The sequence below is a fragment of the Sceloporus undulatus genome, chromosome 3 (assembly GCF_019175285.1).
Source record: "Sceloporus undulatus isolate JIND9_A2432 ecotype Alabama chromosome 3, SceUnd_v1.1, whole genome shotgun sequence".
In the NCBI taxonomy this organism is placed as follows: domain Eukaryota; kingdom Metazoa; phylum Chordata; class Lepidosauria; order Squamata; family Phrynosomatidae; genus Sceloporus; species Sceloporus undulatus.
Window position 1 is genome coordinate 208,454,499 of NC_056524.1, and position 13,504 is coordinate 208,468,002.

Genomic DNA, 13,504 nt, shown 5'->3' on the forward strand with positions numbered 1-13,504 from the left:
CCCAAGGTCACCCAGTGGGTTTCATGGTCAAGTGGGAATCAAATCCTGGTCTCCAGAGTCATAGTCCATCACTCAAACCATTCCTGAAACTCTGGTCTCCACCATGCTGGCTCATACATTCTGTGAAATTTAATGTTGGTACAGTACAAGTAATTTCACAGCTCATCATTATTATACTCAGTGCTTGGAAAAGTTACTTGTTTGGACTGCAACTCACAAAATCTCCAAGCCAGTGACCATAATGGCTGAGAGATTCTGGTAATTATATTCCCCAAAAGTTACTTTTCCAAGTTCTGAGTATACGTTCTGTTGTACTTACATTATATGGTCTCTTTCCCACTGAACGTTCATAGCAATTTTATATTAGATTAATTATCATGGCTGCATCATATGGAATCCTAGGATTGGGAGTTTGATAAGGCACTAGAGCTCTTTGACAGAGAATTCCAACAACATCATCAAACTACAAATCCCAAGATTCATTAAGATGGAGCTCTGGCAATTAAAGAAGTATCAAAGTAGTGCAAGTGTGAAAGACTCCTATCTATGTTTACAGCACAGTATATTTTATTTTTTAGTTTGCCCCATCCATGATATCATTGTTATATATTTTATACCGAGGGATATTATTGACCCCAGTGACATCCCTGATAAAATAAAGTCTCAATGAAGGCCTTAAAAAACAACTTGCGGAGCTACAAATAGAAATGTAGGCGGGTGGTAGAAAAGAATAAACTGACAAATATTCCCTGAATTACCACTAGATGACACTGTTGCTTTATAGGCTAAAGCAATTAAAACTGAACCATCAAATTGTGCCTCCTCGATTATTCTATTATTAGTTGAGCTTGGGTTGTGAGCTTGAGTTTTGTTTGTTTGTTTTAAAGGAATGCATCTCATTACTCTTTCAGTGATTAAAAAGTAATCTATTGCTGTAAGTCAATGAAAACAAGTAATTTTCCACACTGCATGTTTTGTGGATCATTATATATTTCTATTACTTTCTGCTACTTTTATGAGGGAAAAACCCTTAGGATTGATAAGAGAATATTATAAAAATGAGAGAAAGCCTGTAAAAATGCCTACAAAAATATTATTTGAAGGTAGCTTTTTGAACAAAACTAGAAACCATTACTCACAGCTCAAGTAAAAAACTCATATTAGTTATATTATTACATTACTTTTGAAATGTCACTTTGCTATATCCTCTTTATTCCAAAGGTAACTATTTCCATGCCACTGTGTTATTTATAACTTGATACTGTGAGCTCTGTTTATTATCCCTTCTTCAAGGACCATGGCCTGGAAAAATGAACTGGGGGATTATTAGATTTGAATGTTAAAAATCTGGCAACATTGAGAGACTGGAGCATTTTAGGGGGAAGAAGAAAGGACCAAAGGACAAAGTGCCTCTAAACATTTATACAATAGCATCTCTGCATGTGTACAATGCTTCTTAATGTAAACAAGTAAATTTATATCCCTTTTAATTTGCAGTCCATTTTATGGACTTACACTGTGCAACTTGCACTTTACAATCTATGTACATCTAATCTGGTCACATGAAATTCTCAATGCTCAATTCAGAAGGAGGAAATTATAGGGGCCAACATGACAATGCTTGAAAAATGAGGAATGGGTCATAACTTTACTGGCCAATGCCGCTATAGAGAAAATACCAACTAGAAAGTCACAAATGTATTGATCTTTTCTCTTATTCTTCACGTTCAGATAGAAATGATATGGATGCTGTAACAAAGAAAAACAAACGGGATGGAACAGAAGTCACAGAGAGACGTAAGTAAAATAGTTTCTCAGAATAATTGGATTTAATCAGTTCCTACAACCATTGTTATGGTCACCTTTCCCTTCAATATTCATGGGATTAAGCGGTACATCCTGTACAAGTAACTGTAGATCTTTTGCCATAGAGATCCTTTCACCATCTGAATGAATCATCTACAGTACCTCCAAAACATACGTGTGGATCAGGCCTGTGGTGGAATTAAAACAGAACCCAGATACCAAATAGAACTTCCCAAGTATTTCTAAAAAGTAGAATTATTTATATGGATTGGAAGAAGGAATTCAATCATCTGACTCTATAGAAAAAGATAATAAGAGTTTAATACCATATGAAATTTCAGGAGTATGTAGCCACTTTCACAGATGGTGTTTATTGGCTCTGCTGAATTTCTTCAGAAAAGTGGCGTCTTGCTATACTTTAAGTACTGTGCTTATAAAACTGAGATTTCAGCATTTCTCTGGACTAACCAAATGTTAATGTTCCAATTAATTTTCAAACCTGTGCACTGACTTTCTTTCACACTTCAATTTCAGTTATGAAGTTCTGAAACAGAAGTCTTTCTTTAGTGATAACTTATGTACCTCTTGTTCATCTCAGTAGAGCTGGCGGGGAGAATGTCCTGACATATTATGTCCCATGTGCTTATCTTTCATGTTTTTCTTTCTTTTTCCCCTCTTTATTCACAGTTATTACAGAAACGGTTACCACCAGATTGACATCTCTTCCCCCCAGTGAGTATTGGCTATATAGAATTCAGTCTGAGCATGTCTGACTGCAATTGTGCATTCACTTTATTCTGCTCTCTGTGTCTTTTTCTCTCACACACAAGACTTGAAGGGCACAGATCCAAGACGGAAAAAAGTCTTATTTCCAGTTGCTCTTTTGAAATGCTACCTATAGACAGAGATCAAAGTTAGCTAGGGTCTGTGTGGATTATTTTATGAGTATATGTACATTTCTAGAATTCATACAGAAGGTATGTCAAAAGGTATGTCAGCTCATAGAAGCTGACACGGCTCAAAATAAAATTTGAAATAAAATCCAAATCCCTGTGTTATTTTGATCCATGATGACTTGTGAGAATATATGTACATATTTTAAACCGATTGATCTCCTTCCTTGACTCATTCACAATGTCAGTTCACATTTTCTTCCAAGCAGGACTGCTAAGTTCCCTAGCTTTGGTCCTATATAACTTCCTTTGCAGTACCAACTTAGAAAGCTGTGGATGGGATGAGATATTAACTAAAGTAGTTGGCTGTCTTTGGCTTTTAGAACTTTTGTGCCTGTACTTGTTGTGTAATAATAATAATAATAATAATAATAATAATAATAATAATAATAATAATTTCTACCCTGCCTCTCCAATAAGATCAAGGTGGCTTACAACAATAAAATCCATACAGTATAATAAAATAAATCCCACAATCCCCTCCCTCTTTAAAAAAATCAACATAATAATTCCAACATGGCAATAATAAAATACATTTTAAATCATTAAAACAATCAGAGATAACAGGAAACGAAAGAAGTATGTTTGCTACCTTGACCTTCCTGGAGGAAAAATTAGTTTTTTTAAAATGTAGTAAATAATTTGAGATGACCTACATGAGTGATGGTTCCACTGAGACTATGTTGTATGTGCCCTTAATAATTGTTTAATCTCTGAAAGAACCTATAATTAAACCAAATTTCAAATGGCACTGAAATAATATAAGTGGTAATATTCTTTGTCAACATATACTAATTTGTTCAATAACCCCCTACTCCACTGTCTCTGCTTTTGTGAGGCCAGAAGCTATTAGCTTTCAGTCTGTTACCTGAGTAATTTTTGGTGGCACTTTTTAGTGCTGAGTACAAACTCTTCTGGTTGAGTTTCACCCCTTTCTATCCCTCAAGCCTTGTTTAATTATTTTAATTTCATTTTCATTTCTAGCATTGATTTTTGTTTCTAGCATTGTCCCTTTGTTGAAAACATAACTACTGTATATACTTGACTATAAGTCGACTTCATGTATAAGTTCAGGGCAGTTTTGGGGGCCAAAACTATGGATTTTTCTATGACCCTCAGATAAGTCGAGGGTAAAACCTAGGGGCATGTAACCAAGGATCTAAAGGATGAAGCAAGGGGAAATGATGCCAAAGAATACTTTTTTGTGGAGTTTTGGGGCTATGTGACCGTGTTCTGGAAGAGTTTATTCCTAACGTTTCACCAGCAGTTGTGGCTGGCATCTTCAGAGAAGATGCTGGCAAAACATCAGAATAAACTCTTCTAGAACATGGCCACATAGCATGAAAACCCCCCCACAAAAAAACTATAGATTCCAGCCATGAAAGCTTTTGACTTCACGATGCCAAAGAACTTACAAAATAGCAGCAGGCATAACTGTTTGTGCTCACCCTAGAGGCTGGATTGTTGAGAGAGTAGAGGTGGGTCACTGCTTCCAGGACAGATTACACTCTTGCCTTTCAGTTGTGGATAGTTCTTTTTTAAATAAGAATTTAATTACAGTACTTGCATTGGCCTATAGATGGGTTGACTCAGGTTTTTTTGGGTCAGTTTTTTGACTAAAGTTTCTAGATTTCTACATGGGTATATACAGTAAATGGGCAACAAATATTCTCAACATTGTCAGATATGTAAGAAACGTGTTTAGGTCATGTGGCCACACTGAAAGGCCCCTATTCTTCTGTCACAGTCCCTGCTTTTTCTCACCCACAGTGTCTTTTTTGTGTATTTTCTTTGACAGAAGGAGGTGGGAGCAGTGGACTCAAAACAACAGCTTATAGTGGAGGGAGTGGAGTGGAAAAGAGGACATACACCCATGGCAGCAGCTATGTCACAGCCAGTAAGTAATTCCCAAACTAGGAGCAAATGAAAACAACATCACAGGAGGCGGATAAATCAAAGTGGGAAGGAAAGAGAATGCATTGGTCACAGAATTGTTTACCATTCTAAAATGATTAGCAGAGAGGAAAGAAAAAACCCTTCCTTGGGAGCCCTTCCATGGAAGAAAAACGCTTACCACAAATTATTTTTATTTGCAGGTGTTTATTGATACCTCTTTTGGGGGAGGTTTATCCAAACCATTTTTTATACAAAATGACATCACCGAATTATATTTCCTCGGACTCTTGATAACTGCTCAACCTTTTTCTTGGTGTTATATTATTGGTTCACCTTATGGGAGAACAAAGGGATCGAGTGTGACAGCTCTCAATAAAAAGTAATTGCACATAAGCAAATTTGGAATAGCCATACCTGAATGAAATTAAAACATTTATTTCTATCCTGCCTTTCTTCCAAAATGGGGTTCAAGGCATTCTTTGTCTCTTACTGGCCTCTGGAGAGCCCCAAGAATATGTGCTATTTTAAAGGTTTCCCCGCCCCCTGAATTATGTAGCTGCACAGAACAAAACCCATACAAATTTCACAGTGGCAGTGACTGGGAGTAAGGTGTGGGTCCATTTCTTTGAGGTAGTGTATCTGCTTAAGGTTTGGGTATAAAGTTAAAAGGAGCTATCCAGGTTACTGAATCTGTTTTTAAACCAACTTGTGACTAAACCCCAGAGCAGAATGACCACCCTACCAACATGAATGGCCCCAGGTGCCTCTGGTCTCCACAAGCCACATACTCACCTTCTCAAAGTTATATAAATTCAGCTAATTAATCTAGAACAAATAATGTGTTTTCTTTCAGTGCCTCTCACTGCAGTGGCTTTTTTTGGAACTGTTCATTTCCCTAGGTGCCTCACTAATCCACAGTGAATTAAGAACAGGGGATATTGGGACTTGTAGTTCCCAAAATGAAACAGCTCTGATTGGAGGTATGCTACTCAAAGCAGCACTAAACAAGCTCAAACTTCTTGAGTTAATAAGCCCTTGATGTTCTGCATCTTTGCAAGCTGACTTGCAAGTTGGCTTTAAAAAGTGGAGTACAGTGGTGCCTCGGGTTACGAAATTAATTCGTTCCGCCGCCGCTTTCGTAACCCGAAAAGCATTCGCAAGCCGAAATGCCATAGGCGCTAATGGGGAAAAGCCGCGATTTCGTGCAAAAAAGCACCGAAAAGCACCAAAATTTTATTCGTAACCCGAAATAACCTTCGTAACCCGGAACAGTTATTTCCTATGGGATTTTTTCGTATCCCGGAAATTTCGTAACGTGGGTATTTCGTATCCCGGGGTACCACTGTAAAGCCGGAGTTGGAGGCAGTCAGCAAAGGTTACCTAACAACAGTTCTTTGTTCCTAAGACAGTTTAATGGGGAAGCCACTGAATGATACTAGTTCCAGAGCTACAAACAAATGTACAAGAACAAACCCCTGCTGAGACTACAAAGGGCCCATTTTCACAAACTGGAGGCTGACATCCACCAATTACTCACATGACTGTGTTTTGTTAGATGACAGCTATGCTTCAGTTTGAAGAGCTGACAAAATTCCAAAGGGCAGAGTTATACAGTTGCCAGGCCTTCTGTCAAACTGCATATTACCCATATTATTCCAGGCACAGTTTGTGTTTTGTTATGTCACCAATGCTGGGCAAAAATGACCCCATTGCCCATTATGACTTTTTGTAAGCTTCACTCTGGTTCTGAGCACAAAATCCATGCCATCTGTCTTCAAGGGCAGGACCTTTTTGTTGGCAGAGGAAAGAAGGAAGGAACATAATTCCATTTCTTACCAGCAGGAAGTGGCAGAAATTATTCAGATACAATCCACTAGGATTCAGTCTATGGGCCTGAACAGAAAAGCCAAAATAAAGCTGCTTCGGGTCACTTTGGAGGTATGCTGTTTAAATGATGCATGCATCTTAAGAGGTCAGAAGCTGTGCCAAAGCTGTGTTCCAGTCCTTAGGACTGGAGCGTGGTTTTGACGTGGCTTCCAGCCTCTTAGGACACATTATTATTATTATTATTAACCTTTATTTATGAAGCGCTGTAAATTTACACAGCGCTGTACATACAATCTTTTTAGTTAGACGGTTCCCTGCCCTCGGGCTTACAATCTAAAAAGACATGACACAGAAGGAGAAGAGAGTAGTGGAGGGAAAGGGTAAGAGGTCCAGCAGTTCCTCTCTACCTCCAAGGCCTGGACCAAGGCAGAGGGACTGGAGGGAGGGCTTGGCTTCATAATGGATGGTTAATCTTCTTCCAGGGAAAATACATACTCTCAAGTAGGATAATGCATATACAGTACATAGCAGGCACCAAAAAAAATCAAATAGTAAGCGACAATTATGCAATGCCTGGGAAGGCTTCTCTGAACAGGATGGTTTTCAACTCCGTTTTGAAGCTGGTTAAAGAAGTGATGGCTCTTGCTTGTGGGGGAAGAAGGTTCCAGGAGTGAGGGGCAGCAAGTGAAAAGGGAATCCGGGATGGGGCAGAGGAAATCCTCGGCTGAGACAGCAGACCTTGACTACCAGGACACATGCATTAGAGTCCCTGGAATGATTTAAAACTCAGATATTAATTTGTGAATCCCACCCCAAATCTTTTGTCCCTCTATCAAAGATAAGATTCTATGATTCTATGTTCTTAGAACCATTTCCTTCTTTCTAAGGATAACATAGTAATTTGAATATGAAGATTTCCATACCTGCCTGCATCGTTGCTAAAATGTCCCTGAAATGTCGCTTAAATGTGGAGGAAGTGTGTGTGTCTGGAAGCCAAGTGCTCTTTCTCAATTATCAAGGAAATGTCACTCCCTCCTTTGCGTGCCTGAATAGTTCCTGGGGAGTGGATTTCTTATGAATGCAAAGTTTACATTCATAGGAAATCTGCTCCCCTTGCAACGATTCAGGTACGTAAGAGAGAGCACGCCTGGCTTCCAGGCACATGCAATTCTTCCACCTTTGAGTGATGTTTTAGGGACATTTTAGCAGGTATGGAAATCTTCTATGTTGCTGTTCAATGGGTGAGCTCACACAGTCTGCCTCAACCTAACCTACCACATAGGGTTATTTGGGAGCTAAAAGGCTTTGTAAATCTCCCAGAATCCCCTTGAGTAAATTTAACCAACTCCAAAGCCAATTTACATTGTAATTTAAAGACAGTGCCAGTTGAACAGCCAAATGAAAGAATCTGAATTTATATTGGTTGTGCCCAGATAATGGTCCAGGGCAATTAAGGGGATTGCGTGGCTCTCCAGATGTTCTTGGGCTAAAATTCCTAGCATTTATCAAAATTGCCTGCGATGATCAAAACTGATGGGAATTCAACAACATATTTTCATTATTACCTGTCCTAAGAGCCATTTTTGGTAGAAAGGTAGGATATAAATTTAATTTAAAAATTACTAGCAAGTCTACCATCTTAAATACTGAGGTCAAAACTGATTCAACATGTTATGGGCCCTTCCCTTTGAGGAAAAGGCTGCTAACTCTCTGGAATCAGAGCTTGGCATTGTTATCATTTTGCACTACCACTTGCAGAATGGTAAGTGGTTATGAGACTGGATGGTTTCTGGAAAAAACTTTTCCAAGATATGTCTGGCACTAATGTTAGCCAAATTGTCCCTTCAGTGTCAGAGATGGCTTTTCTACAACCCATGTCTTTATGGATATATACACAGAGAGTGTAGCGAGGCTTTGTGGCTCACCTGTTGACCGCACTTGGCTAGAAATTTAAAAGGAACCTCTGTCATTCCCATCACAGTCAAATCCACTTTTGAACATGTATCTGAGAAGGTTTTGTTTCATCTATAGGTGGAAACTCTAGAATGAATACCTCCTCTTCTTCCTACAAGCAAGCTACCACTCCTTCCTCTACACTTCCCAAATCACCTGGCTCAACTTTTGAACGAAAAACCTATGCTACCCGCCATGCTACATACGAAGGTACACAGTATCAATAAAACAGGAATTTGGATTATACTGACCAATCATTCTGGTTATACTAGGAGCCTGTCAGTGGATACTTCCATTTACAGTACCTAGAACTCACTTGTTTTGTATCCATCTATTCGTCCAGTGGCTTATTGTAGCTTGTAGACCAAGAAATGGAAAACAGCTGCTGTGCTATGTATTCCTGATTGTTTCAGCCATTTGGATTATAACATGATGCTTGGTTGTCTAACATAACAATTCAACAGTGCTAGTCATTTGCTTCCTCATTTCTGTTGTAGATTAACCAATGACTCTTCTACATATGTTCTTTGGAGCATCAAATGTTATTTATTAATTCTTTGACATGTGGCATCATTGTGATACAGTATTACTTGACTGTCCCTTGCAGAATAGAACAACATGTAATCAAGTTTTTAAATTAAATAGTTTCATTCTTTTACAGGGAGTTCCAGTGCAAATTCTTCTCCAGAGTTTCCAAGAAAAGATTATGGTAAATTTATATTATTAATACTATGAAGGTCAACTTGGGGACCTGTGCATTTTTAATGGATTATGGTCAGGGATCTTAATATCTTATTGTTCAAGAATCTTCTTATTCTCCTATTGGAATAAATTATGCAAATGTCACTGATTTGCATATATTTTAAATTATCACTTTTAATCCTGGTATGGAATTTTTTATTTAAAATAAATTGCCTTCATCCTTCATAGTTATGCTCTTAGTAGATAAAGAGATCCATGTGTCTGATATCTGTGCATAATGCAGAGATGCTTAATTAAAAATATTGTCTTGTGTTTTTCAAGAAACTTGTAATAAAATGTTAACAAAGAAAAATAAAAAAAAATCTGTGCACTACAAAAATAACTCCCATTCCATTCCTTTGGTGCCATTGCAAGTACCTGAGCCCTAGTACAGAGATGAATGAAGACATTTTTCTTCCTGAGCTGGAAAAGCAAATAGTACCTTCTCTAAATCAATGTTTCCTATCTGTGGGAGAAAGCCTCATGATTATTTTTTTACTTTTCCTTGGTGATAACAATAACAATAATAATAATAATAAGTTACCTAACAATTTGCTACCTTTCTATGATCCAAAACAGACTGCAGAAATAATCCAGTTTGAGAGCACTTTAACTCCTTGGCTCAGTGATAGGAAATCCTGGGAATTATAGGTGGGACACAGACCGCCCCTTTGGGGTGGCTTGCAACTGCCCCTTTCCCCGATGAATGCTGGCCTGAGCGGCCACAGCGGCAGCCCTAGAGACCCCGATCCGCCACTTTTCCAGGCCTCGGGGAAGTGGCAAAATGCCGGGTGTCCTTGGGGCTTCATGTCCCAGGACACCCCGACAGCGGCAGGGAAAGAGAGAAAGGGGCCACTCGGCCCCTTTCTCTTCCATATTGCTGGCGCGGCCGTGTAAAGGCCATGCCAGCAATATGCATGGCGAAAAGAGCTGTGACTTTTGGAAGCGGCATGGCCGTCACGTCAAAATGGCGGTGCCCATGTAGACTGGCCGCCGCCATTTTGACCTACGGAGGACATACTAGGGTTAGAGAGTATGTGAATGGTGTGCACTCCCTAACCCTAGAATCACCACCACCACGCTACATTTTGGCGGTATGTATCCTGCCATAGTTTATTGTGACACCAGAGCTCTCTGAGAGAGAAGGGTAAAGGTCTTACAGAACTACAGTTCCCATAATTCTACAGCATTGAGACTGAGCAGTTAAAGTGGTTCAAACTGGATTATTTCTTCAATCTGTTTTGGACCTATGACACCTAAAACCAGCTGCCTGTCTTCGTCTGCCCCATTAGTATGCCTGGTTCTGCACCTAGGGCAGTAAATCCAATAACTATGTAACACAGAACTATTGCTGTATATCACTGAAAGTAATGGTAATAATTGTGACATAAAACAACTAGCAAAATTAAAATTATAGCTTTAAACTACATTATCATGCACACAGCCTAAATGTATTTACATGTACATGTATTTACATTTACATTAAAAAATTAAAAATTTGAAAATTGAAAATTGAAATTTGATTTAAAAAAACCAAAAATCCTGGGGTCTCTCCTTTCTCCTCCCACTGAGTCTCACCCCACTCACCCCATCTCTTCAGCATTTTAAAGAGGCACAGGCAAATGCCACAGCTCATTTCAGCCAAAATACAGATGTTTGAGGAGCAGTGGTATCACCCCCCCCCTTGGGGGTCACCCCGGGTGGGGCCCCCCCCCCCCCCCCCCATCCTCCTCATGATGCCACTGACAAATGCTACTTAGTCACAATTTTGACACAATCATAACTCACCCCGCAACTACTTTGTTTAGGCACTGGCTGCAAGGGGAGAAGGAGAGGCATTCTGACAGCAATCAGAACATTGTTGAATGATGATTCCTTCAGATTTGTGAGGTTTGGGCCAGAAGAAGTTGCTTAGTGAAGTACAGTATTAGCTGATACAGTGTTCCTGCCACCATATTCTAAGCTTTGTTTCTGCTGTGATTTTGAAGCTTTATTCTTTTGTTTTCACTTTTTTCTTACATTTCATGAATCAAAATTTAATATTTTTCCCCTTATTTTTTAACAGGTTCCTCTGCTACTAGGGGGCGAAGCCAAACTCGAGGTAAGTAATATATCCACATCACAGGGATTCAATAAATTAATTTAGGTGTGATTGTGGGCAGATGAGATTGGTACAAGGACTGGAGGACCTTTTACACAACACAGTTATAGCACAATGATTTCCCTTTAACTCTCATGTCTGAGTCCTATGTAATACTGGGCTTTGCAGTTTGGGGAAGGCCCTAGAGCTCTCAGACAAAGGATTTTAAATACCCCTCCCTAAACTGCAAGCCCAAAATTCCCTATGATAGAATTACAGCAGATAAGGGATTCATGGTGTTATAAATGTGTGAAAGGGCCCTAGGAAAGTAAGCATAATACAATTTCATCATGGTCATACCATCATTGCAGTAAAATCATTTGCAACAAGCAATTAAGCAAGTCATGCCAAAGCACAATGAATGTACTATCCCCATCAAACTTTGGGGGAGGTGAGCCTGACAAACCACAGGCCAGTGTTATCAGTCCTTTACAATACATCTTCTGCATTCAAAGATATGTACAGGACATCAAGTTACCAACAAATATCCCACTTTATAAAAAGCTTTCTTTTTCCTTTTGTCTTTTACAGAGAGTGAAATCCGAGTGAGACTGCAGAGTGCTTCTCCATCAACCAGGTGTAAGTATTGCTGCTGGTTTTGTGGGTTAGAACAAAGGTGGCTGAATCTCTTTGATCAATAATCCATGAGTTTCAGCTGGTGACCTTATCCTTTGACCATTTGGTAGCTCTTGCATTTCCATGATGTCATCAAATATTTTCCCTAATCTGTGGGAACAATAGTATAGAAGGTCACAAAAATATATTGCTGGAAATGGGAGTCCTTATAATCCAATTGCTAAATGACACATGGTGCAGTCTTGGAAGGGTGTGTATGTGTACTGGGATGATACACAATGCATCATTTATGACACAATTACCCTGCCTCATTTAGTCACAGAATATTGCAGAGAGCTAGGCAATTGTAACCCTTCTGTGGTTTCCTACTACTTGTTCCAAGTCTTTCTTCTCCACAAAAAAAAGTGTTAAGGAGGTCAAGATATAATAGCATCACATGGTGCTTGATTGCAAAGGCTAGGAGCTGTCCATCTAGTAGCAGGCCTATTTCCTTATCACGCTACACTTTTATAGTGCTATAGTCCACTTTAACTGCCATGGCAACATTCTATGGAATTCTGGGATTTGTAGAGGGGGCAGATAGTATTCTCAGTCAGGAAGATCTTGGATCTCACTAAACAAAAGCAAAACAAAACGCAACAAAACAATAGAATTCCACAGGATGTTGTCGTGACACTTTAAGTGGAATATATTGTTAAGGAAAAAGCAACATGGGACATACAGTAAGAGAAATAAAACATGTATGTGAAAGTCAGAGTGACTCAGCAGAAGCCAATAGAGAACCACACAGGTGTGAATGGTAAGACAATTAACAAGTGCTGAATGCCAAGGACAAGAATTGCAGAGTGGATAATTGGATACACCTGACAATTGTTAAGTGGTCAAGGCTGAGATGATGAAATCATTAATTGTGGGATGAACAAGGAGAACCAATGGGAATGATGTACACGCCTACTGGGTGGAAACAGACCACAGTAGGTGGTACCATGATTATATGGCTATAATAATGACTATAGATCCCAATGCATTTTGTGGGTAGTAGTGGATTGTGTGGGTTGTAGTTGTATTGGAGAGTGAGGAGTTGAGTATTGTTTGGAGCTGTGTATATAGTAGAATAAAGTAGATCTTTTATATAAGACTACTGAGTTGTCTGGTGTCTTGGGTGAAGCTACAAGAACCAGCAGGACCCTGGTGAAGAAGGGTGAAGACTTCTGTGGAGGCAAGAGTGAGAAGGCTTGGAGAGTTTGTCGGGGTCTTCAGCCTGTTCTCTGCAACTCTTGCAAAGATATAACAACTGGCCAAAACTGGTCAGCGTGGTGCACAACCAGGTGGTGAGTTCCAGGCCAGGTGAAGAGCCACAACTCCCATCATCCCTGACAATAGATGCCTATATATAGATAGATAACTGATAAACTATATTGATAGATAACTGATAACTATAACTATTTTATACGTGTGTGTGTGTGTGTGTATATATATATATATATATATATGGAGAGAGAGAGAGTTATCTATAGCATGGCACTGTGGCTCAACACTCAAGCCCCAGTGCCATGCTATAGATACTCTATATATAGATAGATAACTGATAACTATATTGATAGATAACTGA

At 39.2% G+C, this 13,504-nt stretch overlaps 1 protein-coding gene across 1 annotated transcript in view; it reads left to right on the forward strand.

The window, feature by feature from the left end:
• Nucleotides 1–13,504, forward strand: part of COL17A1 (collagen type XVII alpha 1 chain) — a 98,433-nt gene that overhangs the window by 10,052 nt on the left and 74,877 nt on the right. The window contains 7 exon segments of the mRNA XM_042458495.1: nucleotides 1,732–1,797; nucleotides 2,494–2,538; nucleotides 4,558–4,656; nucleotides 8,514–8,645; nucleotides 9,097–9,144; nucleotides 11,242–11,277; nucleotides 11,848–11,895. Coding sequence (XP_042314429.1) covers nucleotides 1,743–1,797; nucleotides 2,494–2,538; nucleotides 4,558–4,656; nucleotides 8,514–8,645; nucleotides 9,097–9,144; nucleotides 11,242–11,277; nucleotides 11,848–11,895 — 463 coding nt within the window. The 5' untranslated portion in view covers nucleotides 1,732–1,742.